The sequence below is a fragment of the Convolutriloba macropyga genome, chromosome 4 (assembly GCF_964194025.1).
Source record: "Convolutriloba macropyga chromosome 4, txConMacr16.3, whole genome shotgun sequence".
Classification (NCBI taxonomy): domain Eukaryota; kingdom Metazoa; phylum Xenacoelomorpha; order Acoela; family Convolutidae; genus Convolutriloba; species Convolutriloba macropyga.
Genome location: NC_134471.1, coordinates 48,864,633 through 48,883,285, shown reverse-complemented (window position 1 = coordinate 48,883,285; position 18,653 = coordinate 48,864,633). Strand labels below are relative to the sequence as shown.

The window sequence follows — 18,653 nt, the reverse complement described above, 5'->3', positions numbered from 1 at the left end:
AATTTGTTTGAATGAAGTTAAGAACTGGAAAAAACAACCCCCCTCAACAACTACATTGTTGCAACGGAAACCTTCAACAACGGTCATTATGGCTCTGCTATTTTAGTGAAGAACAGCATCGTTATGAAGCGAATATAACCAGTACAAAAAGAAACTGATAGCAACGGAAGAACACTAGAAACACTCAAAATTTGCCTTAAGTTGACCACTTTCGATGATTGCTGGAAAATAACTGCTTACAATTCCCCAGGAAAGCCGCTCTCGACCGATAAAAAAATTTCAGGAAAACTGAAAAATTTCTTCGTATGTGGCGACTTCAATGCTCCCCACCATAAACTAAACTGCTCCTACAATTCTGAAAATAGAGAAAAGCTCCTAGATATTATTGACGAGGGCAATTTTAAACTGCTGAACAACGGTTATGACACATATCAGTCGTTTGACGGAAAAAGCAAAAATATGTTAGATCTGCACTTTTGCGACAAAACATTTTTTGCGCACTTTAATGACTTTCAAGTATCAGAAGATATAGGCAGCGATCACAAAGTTACAATTACGACACTGAACCTGAGAAAAGGTGAAGTTTTTCAACTAAAATCAAAAATCAACTACAGAAATTTTAGACAACATGCAAGAAGATTACACAGATCATCAAATCTCTGGCCTGTGATGTATCCAAAAAAGAATGAACTAAATCAGTTCAGCACCAGTTTAATTGAAATAATACACAAATCTTTGGAAGACTCCTGCATTAACAAGAAAGAGTTCCCCTACAGTGTTGAGACGCAAAAACTGATAAAACTGAAGAGAAAAAGGAGAAGAGAGCTCAAAATAGCAGTTGGCGATCAGTATACATCTTTAAGAACGGAGACAAATTACCTACAGAAAGAAATTAAACGATCAATGATGCGATCATAAGACAGAAAAAGAGCAAAGTTCTTGGAGAGTGCATGTGATAAGGGTAGCAAAGGCTTTTGGAAAACAATAAATGAACTAACTAATAAAAACGAGCCCAACTAAAAAACAGCAGAATACCCAAAATTATTCTACAATAATTGCGTGGCGGTCACCGACAAGGAGAAAAGCGAAATGTTCAAACAGCTGCTAAAGGACACAATGAAAAATCACGAAACGGACTCATCAACAATTTCTGAACTCTGCGACTATATTGAAAATGAAACAGAAGCAATAGTAAATACAAATGAACATACTGAACAACTTGGCATTGTGGTTACAACAAAAGAATTTGATGAAATCTTGAAAAAAACGAGAAAAACATGCCCTGGGCCGGACAAAATCTGCTACAAAACCCTTGAGCAATTACCTAAGAATGTTAAAGCCCTTGCCTGTCTCCTCATATCTAGCTCCATAAACAACTCGTATGTTCCGGTTAACTGGAAAGAATCCCTGATAAAAATGATACCAAAACAAGACCGATCGAAGGCTGAAAACTACCGACCCATTAGTCTTACAAATTGCATAGCCAAAATATGTGAATCTGTTGTGGAAAATATCGTTATGAAATATTGTCAAAATATATTCGGCGAGACTCAGAGTGCTTACAGGTAACACCGCTGCACCACACAACCTCATTAAACTCACTCAGCACGTCAGTGAAGCCTTTCAGTGGTCCGAAATGGTTGCTTTCGTATGCTTGGATGTCGAAAAAGCGTTCGATGCTGTATGGCGCCTAGGACTCCTGCACAAGTTTAACTCGATAGGGCTAAATAATTCAGTTATAAGGTGGATAAATTCATTCTTATCGCAAAGGAATGTGTACCGGAAGATAAACTCCACTGTCAAAGATAGTTTCAGCCCGACAGCTGGAGTACCTCAAGGGAGCGTAATTGCTCCCATTCTCTTTCTCATTTACGTCAGTGGTTTGCCGCAAAAAAAGCCCAGATCTCACAGTTCGCTGACGACTTTGCCCTCTACTATAGGTCACGATCCCCCATATTAATCAAAAAAGATCTTCAATCGTCACTGAATAGTCTAATTAATTGGTGCGACTCATTGAAAATCAAATTAACCCAAATAAAACTCATTACCTGATCTTTAAACACCCCTCAAAGAAAGAATCTTCTCTAGAGCTCAACATAAAAGGAATATCCATTCAGAAGACACAATCGATAAAATTCTTGGGTAGCATTCTTACTCCACACCTCAAGTGGAATGAACACTGCAAAGATTTAATACGAAGAGCAAACAGCCGGCTATTTCAACTCTGGAGACTTGGTAATCTAAACGTTAACGAAGAAAGCCTAATTTTGGTTTACAAATCTTGGATCAGACCACTATTTTTGTACTCAAATGCTTGCTGGCTGGATCAATCACATGCCCTTATCAATAAAATACAAAACGTTTAAAACCGAGCCCTACGAATTTGCCTTCGAAAACCAAGATGGTACCAGACTCAAAAACTCCACGAAGAGGCAAACATGAAGTCAGTCGGGGAAATGCAGATGAAACTGGCCAACGGGTATATTCAAAGGGCAATCAAACACAACATACTATCTGTATCAGAGCTGGTATATAAAAAACGACAGTGCCCGCTCAACTCTTGCAAAAGCACTCTTGATCATCTAAATTACTAAACCTTCTAGCCGCATACACAATAGACTATTGGCTAAGATGACTGCTCAGAATAGTGATCAATTAAACAAAAGGAGGATCAATCCCAGTTTAATCCAGGAAATTCAATATCAAAGATCCTCATCTTTCAAACAACAGAAATGGAATCAATAACAGAATAAAATCAAAAACTGAGAAAGGAAAACTATGGAAACAGGAAAAAAAAGTACAACAGAAAACAGATTGACAGATAGTGCAAATGAAAACCTGGCAGAAAAACCAAAAGTAGCTGTCGAATGGCACAGTTGCGAGGAGCACAAAAAAAGGTTTAATAAAGTAAACACAACTACGGTTTGAGTCCAACTCCAGCAACTTTACATTTATTTTCTTGAGGCGTTTCCTCCATCCAATGAACTGCATCAAACTTCTACGTCTTGAAGAAGAGGAAAGTGGAGCAGTTGTCAACAAAGCGAGGATTATTAACGAAAGAATGAACATTTCTTTTCTCCGACCGGGGTTCGAGTCCAGCTCAGTTGCCTCCAACTTTCCCTATTATAATTAATTTATTTTTTTCCCGCTATTTTAACATTATGAAAAACAAGAGAACAATCAGACGTGTTAAATGTATTCAACCAGCCGCTCGCCTAGTCAATTCGGGGCCAAATACAACTGTCTTGGTGATTCTCTGTCCATCTCATTCAATTGTCTTCATCTGTTCGGCCAGCCGCTCGCCTAGTCAATTCGGGGCTGAACAGATTACAGCTGTCATCTATTATGCGTAGTTATTGACCAACATTTACGCCTTCTTTCGAAGCCTCTCATTTCTACTTTATCGATGACTATTTTACTATTTTCCTCAACACTCCACTGATTTTAAAAGAAAACGTCTGTGAGATTAAACAAAAACATTCACTTTTGTTCTGCGCGTGGTTTGGTTTCAGTGGTTTTATGGCTTAGGTTAGCGTAGCACGTTTATTTATCAATTTCTTAATACTGTCACTTTTATATTAATGCATTTTTAAGTCAGAAACAATGCTTTAATTTATTCTTTTTCTCCATCTCCTCGTCAATCATAACCGTTCCTTTTTTTCTCGTCAATCCTTTCTTTTTCGACATCGAAGCAGGACTATTTGGAATCAGGGCCACCGATCTAAGCCCTAGCTATAATTGAATCAAGCGGATAGTAACATATTTGAAAAGCTGAATTTTTGTAACATCATACATGACACTTCGCGCGGACCGCTAATAGAACAGCAGAACTGGGAGCTTCGGTTCGAAACTGTTCGAGTCAGTTTGTCGATCTACGTTTTAAAATCGCAACGACTTAAACATTGAAAGAACGAAGCTTTGAAACAAAAAAGCAACAGAAACATAAGTCAACTTAGTGCAGTGAACTATTACCTCGAAGAAACAGAACATCAACACGCGTGGGTTCGAGTCCCACCCACGCTCATCGAGCATTCAATGTTTTCCCATTCAATTTTATTTTGTTTTTATTTTTATTCATCATAATTACCCGAAGAAACTATCACACTCATTTTAAACAATTTCCACGAGGCTAGCCAAGAAAACGATCCAATAGCGTTTGTATACGTCAAGTTCAGCCAGCAGAAGTCCTCCATGGTACTTGAAATGGCTGAGTGCATCTGAGGCAGAGACAGTCTTCTACTACAGTTATATAGAACTTTAAGTCTAAACAAAAACTCGAACTTCTCAAACTCGATTTTTTTCAACTAAAACTCTTACTGTGTATATAACTGTATATATATAGCTTCTTTCACCTCTGGTTGTACATAAATTGTATTGTATAAGGGGGGTCAAGAGCTGGGGTTAGGGTTGGGAAGCTGGACGAAAAAGGAGTAAAAATCGCCAAGTGCCGGAGGGTGAATGAAGGGAGGAATGTTGAGGGGGGTGACTTAGGGGAAGGGCAGGATGACCGAGGGGGTCAAACTTCTAAGATTTAAGAGCCGCCCTCACACCATGAAAATGTCTTCTCGAAATCGTTTCGGTGAATCGCATATTTAGAGACTAATGAGGCGTTAGGCTCTAAGAGAGCTGCTCGGCCACTTGATACCCTCCGAGTGCTACCTGTTTATCCCGTTTTTGAGGACGAAAAGTCAAAAAGGTCAGAAAAAAATGATCAAGCAGAAAATCTCATCAAAAATCACAGGACAAAATTTAATTGCTAAACTTTGTTAGTAAAAATCAATTATTCAGGTCCATGATCTACCCAGGGCCAGGAAATAGATCCAAGATTTCAATAAACTTTACTGATTTAAACACTCTTTCTTCTTGTACTGAGGAATCAAAAGTCAAACGTGAAAAAAATACGAGGAGAAACAAAACGTTCACACAAAAATTGGGTCTTTTCCCTTTGTGCTCCAAGCATGGTGGGTGTATTTTTTTGTCACGCAGGTGCCATATCTTTACATAATTCTTTATTATGAAATGGCACGTGCCCTAACGGGGTCCATAACCTTCTGGAGGGACACAAACGGAAAAGATCCCAAAAATTATGCACAAGAGAGCTTCAATAATTGCATCAAACTTTCTTAGAGAGCAATTAAATACTGCACCTCAATAGTCCAGGTAAGCTTGTTTTAGATATTTTTCAGGATTTCCAGAATCACCATAGAGGAAACGAGTTTTCGACACAAATTAGCAATCTGAAATCTTATTAGCAATCTGATTGATAACCAACATTTAGTTCTAGATGATTAGACTACTTTATCAAACTAATTTCTAAGTGATATAGTTTGAAACAAATAAGAGGCCTTAAAAACGACTTTGTTAAAAATCATGGATGCACAACCAAAAACAGAATAGATCAAATCCACAATGATGTCAAAATGGTAAAGCAATGCGGGGATCTTTTCCGTGCCCCCCCCCCCCCCAGCTTAGTGGGTGCATATTATTTGCACCCCCAGACGCACGTTCCATATCTTTGCCCACTGATTTACTATGTAATGGCACGTGCTCTGTAACTGGGGGTGCATAACGTACAGGGGGTACAAACGGAAAAGATCCCAATGCAGATAAATCTTATATTTTTATTACATTTTGCTATTATAAATGGCATGTTCTTCTGGGGGTTGCAAATAATACGCACCCACAAAGCTGAGGAGGGGTCACAAACGTAAAAGATCCCAAAAATGATTGAGATGAGTGACATCTATTATGACAATATGATTGCGAAGCAGTTGAAGCGTGCCATTGGCCGTTAACTCAATAACTACTTCGAATGAGAAAAACGAATCCGCAGATAGATAATAATTGAGCCATGAAATATTTAGCAAAGATTGATACAAGTTAGCAAACCTTTGAACGCAGTTACCAAGCAAACAAGGAAATCCTTCAACAGTTACCTCCAACAAAAAGTTTTCAAAATAGCAGGCTAAAACTGATCTAAAAGGCCAATATTATCCGATCAAGTCCTAGAAATTTAATTGAGGCTGATAATTAAAAACTTTAAAACTTCTGCCATCTATAGCTTCATTGACAAAGATTTCAATTCTATTTTGAGAGATCAAATAAGAACACCAAAATAACGAATAACATCATGCGAATAGGTTGAACACGACCCCTGAATCTTCGCTTCTGTGATAGTCGTATTGTCTTTGTATTTTGTTTCAAGCTTTAGTTGTTGGTTTCAAGCTGTTTTAGTTTCAGGTTAAAGCAAAGCATCGTTTCCCATTTACCTCCGACTTTACATAAAGCGACTGCAATCAAATAAAATGGCGACGAACAAGTTATGTGACTCTACTTAAGGTTCCCCATAAACACCAGAATTTCTCAGTGACTTCCTCGGAGTCACGTAATTTCGTTTAAAACTCGCAAGTTTGAAAATGTCGAAAAATATGGAAGTAATGGTTACGTGACTATGCTTGAAGTCAGAGAACTTCTGGCATTTATAGAACCTCGAATTTCGAAGTGACTTCTGCAGAGTCACGTAAACATGCTTGAAACACGAAACGCACGTTTAAAAATGACGAAAGCCCAGGTAAATCAACTTCTGGCTAAGTAGCTTCTGACATTTAAACTTCTGGCACTGCATACATATGGCGTTTTAAAATGTGCACGTGAGTGTTTTAGGCCAAATTCTGGGTATTCTCAGTGCCTTTAAGGCACTGAGAACTTCTGGCGTTTATTGAAAACGCGTAGCCAATCGAAAAGTTAATTTCGAAGTGCCTTCTGCAGTCACAAAAGCCCGCTTAAAACACTCACCTGCTCATTTTAAAATTCCGAAAGTCTGCAGTGCCAGAGGTTAAAACGCCAGAAGTTGACTTTCGTTAAAACGTATCTGTTTCGTGTCTCAAGCTTGGTTACCTGACTCTACAGAATTCGGATCTTTTCCGTTTGTGCCCAGCAGCTTAGTGGGTGTACATTATTTGCGACCCCCAGACGCACGTGCCATATTTTAACATAATGATTTATTATGTAATGGCACGTGCTCTGTAACTGGGACACATAACGTACTGGGGGGAGCACAAACGGAAAAGATCCTAGAATTAACTTCGCAATTCTGACTTATCTCGAACCGCTCCGAGGTTCTCGATGAACGCCAGAAGTTTTCAAAGACTTCAAGCAGACGCACGAAACCATTACTAAAAACAAGCAATATTTAAAATGACGAGTCAATGAAAGCCAACTTCTGGCATTTTGACTTCTGGCACTGCCACTTTTGGCATTTTATAAAGTGCACGTGCGTGTTTTCCAGGCACTTTTACCACTTCAGGCTTTAGGCGTAAAACTTAAAATAGCGTGCTTTAACTTTAATGAAGTTGATGATGAGCATTAAATATAAGTTATTTGGCTCTGCATGAAGTCAATGATAAGTTCTAGTGTTCACCGAGTATCACGCAGAGGTTCGAGATATTCAGCCAGAATTTCGAAGTGACGTCTACAGAACCACGAAACCATTCCTAAAACACGCAACTTGCAAGCTTGAAAATGCTGAAAGTTCATGGAAGTCAACTGCTGGCTATGTTTATGAAGCCCTCTGGCACTGCAGACTTTCGGCATTTTAAAACCTGCACGTGTGTGTTTTAATACAGGTGCAACATACGAAGCTGCGCAAGCAAGCAAATATAAAAAAAATACTGACAAAAAATAAGTGAAGGACAAACCAGGAGAGATACCTACCGCTAAGAGCCATTGAAACAATTCAGCAACAGTATTTTAATTTCATGCAAACATACTATTTTCAAATAATCAACGAATTTTAAGACTCGCTTCTAACTTCAAGAGAAAACCTGAATAGATAAAAAAAACTACAATAGAAAAACTTCGCGCATCATTTATCTTTCAAAAAATAGTTGTTCGACAGAAAACAAGGTCATCTTTCAGCTACATAGCAACTTATCTTTTTAATCAAAACGCAAAATGACTTAGTAGAATCAAAGGCGAAATATTCTGTCCAAGAAGTTACCTATGAAAAGAAGTTACCTAAGAAGTTACCTATGAGCCATGAAATATTTAGCAAAGATTGATACAAGTTAGCAAACCTTTGAACGCAGTTACCAAGCAAACAAGGAAATCCTTCAACAGTTACCTCCAACAAAAATTTTTCAAAATAGCAGGCTAAAACTGATCTAAAAGGCCAATATTATCCGATCAAGTCCTAGAAATTTAATTGAGGCTGATAATTAAAAACTTTAAAACTTCTGCCATCTATAGCTTCATTGACAAAGATTTCAATTCTATTTTGAGAGATCAAATAAGAACACCAAAATAACGAATAACATCATGCGAATAGGTTGAACACGACCCCTGAATCTTCGCTTCTGTGATAGTCGTATTGTCTTTGTATTTTGTTTCAAGCTTTAGTTGTTGGTTTCAAGCTGTTTTAGTTTCAGGTTAAAGCAAAGCATCGTTTCCCATTTACCTCCGACTTTACATAAAGCGACTGCAATCAAATAAAATGGCGACGAACAAGTTATGTGACTCTACTTAAGGTTCCCCATAAACACCAGAATTTCTCAGTGACTTCCTCGGAGTCACGTAATTTCGTTTAAAACTCGCAAGTTTGAAAATGTCGAAAAATATGGAAGTAATGGTTACGTGACTATGCTTGAAGTCAGAGAACTTCTGGCATTTATAGAACCTCGAATTTCGAAGTGACTTCTGCAGAGTCACGTAAACATGCTTGAAACACGAAACGCACGTTTAAAAATGACGAAAGCCCAGGTAAATCAACTTCTGGCTAAGTAGCTTCTGACATTTAAACTTCTGGCACTGCATACATATGGCGTTTTAAAATGTGCACGTGAGTGTTTTAGGCCAAATTCTGGGTATTCTCAGTGCCTTTAAGGCACTGAGAACTTCTGGCGTTTATTGAAAACGCGTAGCCAATCGAAAAGTTAATTTCGAAGTGCCTTCTGCAGTCACAAAAGCCCGCTTAAAACACTCACCCGCTCATTTTAAAATTCCGAAAGTCTGCAGTGCCAGAGGTTAAAACGCCAGAAGTTGACTTTCGTTAAAACGTATCTGTTTCGTGTCTCAAGCTTGGTTACCTGACTCTACAGAATTCGGATCTTTTCCGTTTGTGCCCAGCAGCTTAGTGGGTGTACATTATTTGCGACCCCCAGACGCACGTGCCATATTTTAACATAATGATTTATTATGTAATGGCACGTGCTCTGTAACTGGGACACATAACGTACTGGGGGGAGCACAAACGGAAAAGATCCTAGAATTAACTTCGCAATTCTGACTTATCTCGAACCGCTCCGAGGTTCTCGATGAACGCCAGAAGTTTTCAAAGACTTCAAGCAGACGCACGAAACCATTACTAAAAACAAGCAATACTTAAAATGACGAGTCAATGAAAGCCAACTTCTGGCATTTTGACTTCTGGCACTGCCACTTTTGGCATTTTATAAAGTGCACGTGCGTGTTTTCCAGGCACTTTTACCACTTCAGGCTTTAGGCGTAAAACTTAAAATAGCGTGCTTTAACTTTAATGAAGTTGATGATGAGCATTAAATATAAGTTATTTGGCTCTGCATGAAGTCAATGATAAGTTCTAGTGTTCACCGAGTATCACGCAGATGTTCGAGATATTCAGCCAGAATTTCGAAGTGACGTCTACAGAACCACGAAACCATTCCTAAAACACGCAACTTGCAAGCTTGAAAATGCTGAAAGTTCATGGAAGTCAACTGCTGGCTATGTTTATGAAGCCCTCTGGCACTGCAGACTTTCGGCATTTTAAAACCTGCACGTGTGTGTTTTAATACAGGTGCAACATACGAAGCTGCGCAAGCAAGCAAATATAAAAAAAATACTGACAAAAAATAAGTGAAGGACAAACCAGGAGAGATACCTACCGCTAAGAGCCATTGAAACAATTCAGCAACAGTATTTTAATTTCATGCAAACATACTATTTTCAATTAATCAACGAATTTTAAGACTCGCTTCTAACTTCAAGAGAAAACCTGAATAGATAAAAAACTACAATAGAAAAACTTCGCGCATCATTTATCTTTCAAAAAATAGTTGTTCGACAGAAAACAAGGTCATCTTTCAGCTACATAGCAACTTATCTTTTTAATCAAAACGCAAAATGACTTAGTAGAATCAAAGGCGAAATATTCTGTCCAAGAAGTTACCTATGAAAAATAAAGTATAGCCGGCAGATTACATGACAATAGTCGCGAATTAGACTGCTGAGGCTCTAAATTGTTAGACAACCACTTATGAAATAGAAAAAAGCGCACTACTCAAACGATTTTAAAAACATATTTCCAATTCTAATCTATTTATCACATTATATTTTAAACATTAATATCTCTTACCTAATAGAGAATGATAAAACTTTATTGGAGTACTTCTACGGACTTTCAAATAAGCTTATTTTCATTTTATGGTTAATAATTGCTGAAGTAATTCAGAAAAAAATGATCGAGTTCTAGAGACGTGATTAAAAGGTCACAAAAAATTTATGAAGACGAGTTAAAAAACAGCAGTTAAAGTCAGCAAGCAATTAAAATCCGATAACAATTTAAATAGCTAAAAATGACTACCAGAGAAATTACCAGAAAATGACCTCAAAATAAAAGTAAAAATGACCAGGGCAGACAAACATGCGCTATTTTGCAGTCTCAAAATGCCAATAAAAATAAGAACGAAAAAAAACTGATGTCTCATCTTGAGACTTTGAAGTCGCCCTCAAAAAACGCAAAGCGTTATCATTTGACCTTCAATCCTCATATTGAAGTACTGCAAGTTAATCAGGGACGTCGTTTTACGAGTGTGTAAGCCATGTTTGACAAAAATTAATCACTCGAATGATTTAAAAAAAGTTGCTTGAATGAGAGAAAAAGACGTCATAAATGCAACGCAGTAGAAAAATGCATGAATGAACAGAAGCTGATTTGAAGTGAGCTGGAAGTCGTCTGGTATTAATGAAAATCTTAACGAAAAATACCTAGGGAGCCAATATTAGCTCCGCCCAGCTATCACTATCGTAGCTATTAAAAAGACATTTTATTCATTAAAGGCCACTCTATAAACAAGCCATTCCAGTATTACATATGGGAGATTAAAAAAATCGCCAAATAAAACGCAACTTATTTAATCAAACGCTTTAAAAAACCTGCAAACAAATACCGTTCTTCTTTGATACTGTGAAGCCAACACAAGCAATTAAATAAAACAAAAATCAGCAAACTCAGAAAAGTAGCTGAAAAAATTATTGAATTTAATGTTAAAAAAATGAGAAGACCAATTAGACCAACTTAATGAAAAAAATAGTAGCCTTGTAGCCCTCAGAAAATTATTTTGGCATGATAAAGCTTAACAAATCAATACTTAGCAGGCCGTTTGCAGAAGTAGTTTCAAAAACTAATTGTGGCTTTTGACAAGCAAAAAGTAAGAGATATAGATCTAATTGATTTAGTAGCCCACAAAAATTACAATACTTTCGAACATTATATATTAAACTACAAACAACAAAGTATTCGCATTAAAAACATTTTCGTTTTTAATTAAAAAAAAATACATTCCCTGTTACATTTCGTTCGCGATGTTAATATATTTACACTTTCTTCACAAAGGGCAAAGGGATCCTTTACTTAACTTAAGTGTTTAGAGCAACCTCAAATGACCTGAATAATTGTGTTAAGAGTCATTTAGAGAGTGAGCAGTCATTTAAGATCAAAAACTAACCACGGAATTCAAATTAAAACGCAATGCTAATGAATTAAACAAATGACGCTACGCGCAAGAGCGGGATGGAAAGAAGAACAAATTTGTTTTGCTGCTTAAAAACGTGAAACAAAACTGAAAAATTCGAGCACCACAATAACGCTCTTCTCAGCTTTGCAGCTACGATAAGGTGCAAAAGGTGGCTGAGATATGTGTCAATCTAAATGGAGTGATCGATTAGAAATCAGAAATTTCTCGAGAAAGGAGCAACCTGCCAAGAGAAATGCGGAAAGGAAAAAAACAAATTTAAGGAAAATTTTATTGGAGAAATGATCAAATTACATGAAGGTGTTCCAATAGATAAACAAGTACAGGTTTTAGAAGTTTTTTCTACTAGTAACTTAAGGACCAAACTATTCATAGGTTTCAAAACTGATTCTTAAAATAAAAATATTTAACCAAACTTTTTGTTCCAGTACAATTCAAACTCTGTAAAAATATGGGATGAGGTTAATAATAGCTTCAGCTATCCCTACACGCCTATTAACAAGAATTGCAACAAACGCTAGCTCGTTTGCTATCTCAAGTATCAAACTTGATAAAAGCTCCACCTCGTTCTTTGGTAGCATTGGTTATTTGCGTCATTTCTGCCCATTTCTTACAAAAAAAATGAATAGAATGGAATGCTGGTCAAATAGAAAAGAAATTTAGCGAATGGAACAATAAAAACGTAGATATGCACGCAGCAGCAACATTTACCCAAGAAAGGTCCTCTCACTTTCTTTCTCGAAACTGACTGACTGCATTATTTAAAAAACAATATAAAAACATTTAAATTATTAATCTAGCTAAACCATAAGAAAAAAGAAAATACAAAATACAGAGAAGTAGTAAAACCAACGCAGTACATAAGCGTTAAAACAACAGACAAACAAGTCAATCTACTACATTATCAGCATTAGAACCTCAAGCAATTAGTTTAGCAGTCGAGAAACACCAATTTTAGGATTCTAATTTTGTCAGCAAGAGGCAACTTGGCAACACAACGCAATGTCACCTTGCGCCTTCCATACCATTTATTAACATCTGTTTGTCATCATCAATCAATCAACTTAATTCACGGCATATCCAGATCTATTGATCCCAGCAATTATGAGCTCGTAAACGGGCGAGAATTTTAAGTCCACTTTAACTTGTAAATTACTCATGTAATTTAATCGCATCACATATCCTGTCCTCCAGTATTATTATTTGTATAATACGCCTGATGATGTTGCTGCCCAGCCATGTTTGAAGACACATTTTGCAAGTGAACAACGGTAGCATTGCCACCTGGTCCAGTTATAACATGTTGCTGCTGTTGTTGAGAATTCATAGCTTGTGAGTTGTGGGGTGCTTGCTGGACTAAGATAACCCCGTTTGAACTGTTCCCACTTCCAGTGGTCATTTGAATGTGCTGCTGTTGTTGTTGTTGGGTTCCATTGGCCACAGCAGATACTGACATTGCGAATGATGAGGCGTCAGACACCACAGTTCCAGCTGCGTTTGACACTTCATTCACTGCCGAATTGTTCTCATTTGAGTAAAGCACCTAAAAATAAGACTTCAACGATAGAACATCCACAAACTTTAACTTGATTTGAAACGGGAACGAAGACAGCTGACCGATTACTGATACTATTTTAAGCTGTCAATTTAAAACATACCCGGCAGATTGCCGGAAAATAGCCGCCGTTGATTCCAATAAGCATGATTGGGATTGAAATAACAGAAGATATTGAAAAAAAAAGATTTTCGTACAAAAACATTTTTTTAAGTCCGATTTATTTTGATGGCATTTCGTAGTTGAACATACTTCTGTTTCTTAGAGAGAGGCTACAGGGGCTACTATCAATAACAATAAGCATTAGAGAGAGGTAACTATTACTTATAGGAACGACGTTCAAATAGCGGGCATCTAAAATTGGGCTTTATGGGTTTATCCCGTTTCTATTTCTGACTTCAATTTTTTATACTGACTCTGTTCATTTTGAATTGCTTTGCTGAGCAACTGATGTTCAAAATCACTTTTAGCAGAATGAGAGAAGAGAGAAACTAGCCTAGAGAAGTCAAAAAGATTTCACGCAAAATGTTGAGAAGGCGGCAAAATGAGGTAAAGCGAAACATTTTTTTTTCGACGAAGTAAAAAAACATAGCAGGACAAGTCCTGACGTACAATTCAAAGAATTTTCATTGACTAAACAGAAAACTAGACCTAGAAAGGACTATGAATGGATTGGGAAAACCATTTAGAAAAAAATCCGATCCAAAAAATTGAAAATACAGAAAAAATCAAAGTGAAATTGCCGCATGTGAACAAAAAACCACTAGCGAGAAAGCGAATTTTTGTTCACTCACTTTACTTTAAATTTAGAGCGAAAAAATTTCACGCCGCAAAACCAATCGCTTTTTCGCTCCACTTCATGTTTCGGCGTGACCAAAATCACTACTCCAATTTGACTTCAAAAATCATGAAAATGTGTGAACAGATCTTAAAAAAAAAGACAGCGCCCCAATACAATTCAAATTCTTTGAATTGTAAAAAAAAATAGGAGCGCTATAATAGCCGGCTGAGAAGATGAGGGCGGCTATTAACAATAACAATCAATACTTTACGTCAATTGCATGAAAGAAAATTAATCGTCTCGTCTGCTAACAAATGTAGAAGTTCTTGGTAACTTTCCTGCCAAAAGCAAAATTGTGAGATGTCAATGTAACATAATAAAAACGACAACGTGGAGCACCGGTGACGAGCGTTTTCAATTAGTGTTCCCAATGTTTCAACTAGTGTTTCGGTGAATCGCATACTTAGGTCTAGTAAGCCAAAGGCTCTAAGAGAACTTGATGCCCTCCGGGCGTTAGCTGTTTATCTGGTGTTTTTGAAGACAGAGGGTCAGGACTATTAAAATTGCTTCACACTTTGTATATAAGCGAGCAAAAAATATGATGTACGAACTAAATGAAAACATTGAAGGTCAAAGTTTAATGCATTGAATTGAGTTCATGAAAATTGCTTGAATAGTGAACAAAATAAACATAACTAGATGAATCAGGAACAAACCGTTGAAGGATTCAACTACAGCATTTCATTCTTTAAGATGATCTACAAATGTGATGACTGCCAAGCTACCACCATCTCCGATAATCAAAAGAGATAATGATTAATTATTTTGTCAGAGCTTCTCAGCAAGAGTTGATTGCATAATACAGATCAAAAAATGATTGACCTTTACTACCACTGTTTTATTTTTATTCGACTAGTCGGTGACTCAATGAAAACAAAAAAAACTGTGTTTCTAAATCTTTAGAAAAATTTTAACTCAACGGATTCGTGTCGGACAAATTGAGGTTGGCGCGAAGCTCGAGCTTCCGGGAATACGGGTGGAATGCGAGGAAGTGCGGGGGTTAAGTGGGGCTTGGGGCGGGTTTCCCTTCAGGGTTTTTTTTACCTGTTTATCCCTTAACGGTGTTTATCCCATTTTTGAGGACAAAAGCTCAAATGGCCCGACAAAAAAACACGAGACGAAAAAATGGTAGTTTTCAAATCTTATATAGCTTTATATTAAACATAGCTGGCAGATTGTAGAAAATAGCCGCAATAGCTTTGTAGATCTGCAGTCTCAAAAAACAGTAGAAAAAATACAGACCAAAAAAACTCTTTTCCTTAAAGGATGAGATGTTATAATTTGATTAATAATCTGTATAGGTTATTGCTGCCTCTATTAGCTGATCTCAAACAACCTTCATTTAGAGTGACACACATTAACTTGACCTTATCTCTTTGAATTAAAAAGAAGAAAAGTCAATTTCAAAGTGAGTAAGTCATTTTTGAGTGAGGGAAGTCACGTGTGAGCAAAAACTTAATCACGCAAATGACCAAAAAAACTCGCTCCACTAAAAATGAAAAATGACGTCACACACGCACGACCTGTCGATAATGAGACTGAGCTAAGACGACAAAGTTGAAAAGAAAAAGTCGCAAAACCAAAAAATTCGATAAATATTATTGAAAACAATTAGTGCCAAAATCATACCAAGCACTAGCTTTGAACAAAAACAATTAAATAGATAAACGTAAACCCTATTAGAAGTATCAGAGACCTGTCCACAATGAGATTAAATAATAAGACATCAAAAGGTTTAATAAAGATTTGCAGAACTCAAAAATTCACTCAAAATTTTTGAGAAAAATAGTGTCAAAGTCATGAAAACCACTAACTATTAACTCGAGTCATCAATTTGGTTATTTTATGCCTCATTAGGAACCAATCAGACCTGTCAGTGATGATACAAAGTGATAAGACAACAGATAATTTTTTTTAATAAAGGGGTCAAATCTAAAAATCACTAATATTTTATGACAACAAATAGTCGCAAAGTCATAAAAAGTGTTCTATTCTCAGCATTTAAAGAATGCGAGACACCAAAGTGAGCATCCCAAAAGTAAGTACCTGGTTAATGGGTATTTGGATAAGTTGTTGACTGTCGGAGGGGTCACTTTGGTTGTTTCCACCTCCACTACTCAAAATCTGGGAGGCATTTGTAGTACCAACATCTGATTCGTCAGTCGAGGTATTGATCAATATTTGCTGGCCACCTTAACATGAAACATGTGCAACTTTGCTGGGCATTCGCTACTCGAATTTATCAGAGGATGCTAGAAAAAAAAGACTGAAACAGAAACTAAAACTTGAAGTAGAACAGCATCACCATCGAGTAAGTCTCTACAGGTTAAAAAGCAACCAAACTCAAATTTTTCAAAAGATAAACATGAAATAACTTAGTATAGAAGCTCTTTTTACAAATCAAACTTGGTTAGAGAGAGGAAACTTTGAGGTAAAAGGGAAGGCGGTATAAGAGATACCCAAATTCGAACGCTTAAGACCAATTGATTGGATCCGTTCAGCACACTAGATTTTCAACAAATTAGGATGCTTTACGCATAGTACTGGTCAACTTCCGCCAGTTTCGACATCAAACCGAAAGCATTTCAGTTTTTTTAAAGAGCTAGAAGCAGCTAACCAAAATTGAGAGTTATGGGCTGTCCTCCATTGGAACTGTTCAGTGCAGAGGCAGGGAGCTGCACCAAATATTGCACCTGTAACAAACATTTGCAGAATATCACTTCAAAAAAAACAACATTTAATCTTTTAATGCTAAAAATGTTGGTTATTCTTCGCAAACTTGAGAGAGACGAGTATAAAGGAACCTTAAGAGCAGAAAAATGCAACGTTCATTTTTTCTTTTAATCTATTAAAATGTTGTTGAAGTTGAGAGCATATACCATTTGCTCACCACACGACCCAACAAAGAAACTAGCGATACGTACAGAAAAATAATTCATTTTGAGCACATTTCGAACGTTTCTCTGAAGCCAATTATGACAATATTATGAAAGTAACTCTGACCAGTAGTCCTATGAAATACCTGATCTGCGCCTGACATTGAACCTCCTCTCCCTCCTTTCTGACCCCCAATACCTCCACCTTGACCACCCTGATTGCCTCCTTTGATCTCGTCTCTCGGTACAATGTCGATCAAGAAGTCAAACATATCATATTTGGACACCGCCATTGCAACATCTGTTTTCTGGAGGGTCCTGCGTTTGGATTCCTCGGTATGGATCCAAGCTCGGGTTGTTAGTTCAGCTACGAAGAGCTCGCAAGCTTTGGCAAAAATGATAGGTGCTTCTGCTGAGATCATTTTGACTTCTTCGTCCAGTTTCATGATCTTCTTGATCCTGGCCAGAGGGAGTTCTTGCACTTTGAAATCTGTGTTGGGGTTTAAGTTCACGCAGTCCTCCATGCACCTATATGTCAATTACCTGATACAAAATATCTTTAATATATTTTTGGAGATTTTATTGTAAGAAAATTTAGCATTATTGATCTATTTGCGTCAATGAAAATAAGCTCTGTCTTGCCAAATTAGAAGTTTGTAGAAGTTTCAGTGAAATCAGGAACAACATAGCTTGACCAGATAGTAGTGACAAGATCCACTTTTACAATCAGTTACTATACGCCTCAGGTTTCCAACAAAAATTTTTACAATCTTTTGATATCAGTTAAGTTTTTTCGATTGATATTGAAGTGAAGGTTCCAATGAAACATTGTTATAGGAGGTGATTATTTCATGATACTAAGTCCGAGCAATTTTCGACTTCAAAAATTTTGTGTCGACCTCTGCCAGAATGTCTCCAAAAGCTGTTGCCCTTCATTAGTTGCAGCTTCATCAACTAATGCGGCAGACATATTGGCAGCTGAGCTATTCATAGATTGGTCCATCATCACTTCTGATTTGATGAAAGCACCCCCACCATTATTGCCCCCTCCCCCTCCTCCATTGTCGCCCAGCATTTCTAGCAGTTCTCAATCATGCACGAATTTAATGGATTGTCAGGAAACAGTTGAATGAGGAGAAAGGATTTTTTTGTTTCATAACTGATATCTAAAATTAGAAATTGTATTAATTGTAGTAAATGATAAATGATAAAACACATTTATTAAATCTATTTGTTAATTATTTTTTTATTTGCAATTAGAGACTTGACATCGGTTCAACGGCCCAACGGTGCTCTTCCAGCCATATCCTTGAGCTACTCTGAGTATCTGTATGTGATGATCTAATCTAAACTTACGTACTGGGTTTGTACTTGACTGATGGAAACAATTATTATTATTAATGCAATTTAACTCCTGAAGTTATTATGAGCTTAACTTGCAGGTATCAGACAGCTTAAATTCAAAACTTGAATATATATTTTTCTCAATTTAATCCCAATTGTCTCATGACAGAATACTGTCTCAATTTTGTTTATACTAGTGACAGAAAGTAAAATTGGTACGTCGCGAAAAGTCAAAACGCACCAGTAAGTTCAATTTGCGACGCCAAAAA

At 37.0% G+C, this 18,653-nt stretch overlaps 1 protein-coding gene across 1 annotated transcript; it reads right to left on the bottom strand.

The window, feature by feature from the left end:
- Nucleotides 1–12,537: 12,537 nt before the first annotated feature.
- LOC142338473 (uncharacterized) lies at nt 12,538–18,242 on the bottom strand. Its single transcript, XM_075388245.1, has 5 exons — nt 17,940–18,242; nt 17,187–17,568; nt 16,782–16,857; nt 16,211–16,356; nt 12,538–13,311 (listed from the first exon to the last, which is right to left on the bottom strand). Exons 1-5 carry the CDS (start codon nt 18,113–18,115, stop codon nt 12,943–12,945), a joined length of 1,149 nt encoding a protein of 382 aa, XP_075244360.1. The 5' UTR covers nt 18,116–18,242; the 3' UTR covers nt 12,538–12,942.
- Nucleotides 18,243–18,653: the final 411 nt, after the last annotated feature.

Coding starts and splice junctions, on each gene's coding strand:
- LOC142338473 (XM_075388245.1), bottom strand. CDS start 18,115: ATGCTGGGCGACAATGGAGGAGGGGGAGGGGGCAATAATGGTGGGGGT. Junction 16,858..17,186: donor CAATGTCAGGCGCAGATCAG/GTATTTCATAGG, acceptor TGTTTGTTACAG/GTGCAATATTTGGTGCAGCT. Junction 16,357..16,781: donor GCCCATAACTCTCAATTTTG/GTTAGCTGCTTC, acceptor TTTCATGTTAAG/GTGGCCAGCAAATATTGATC.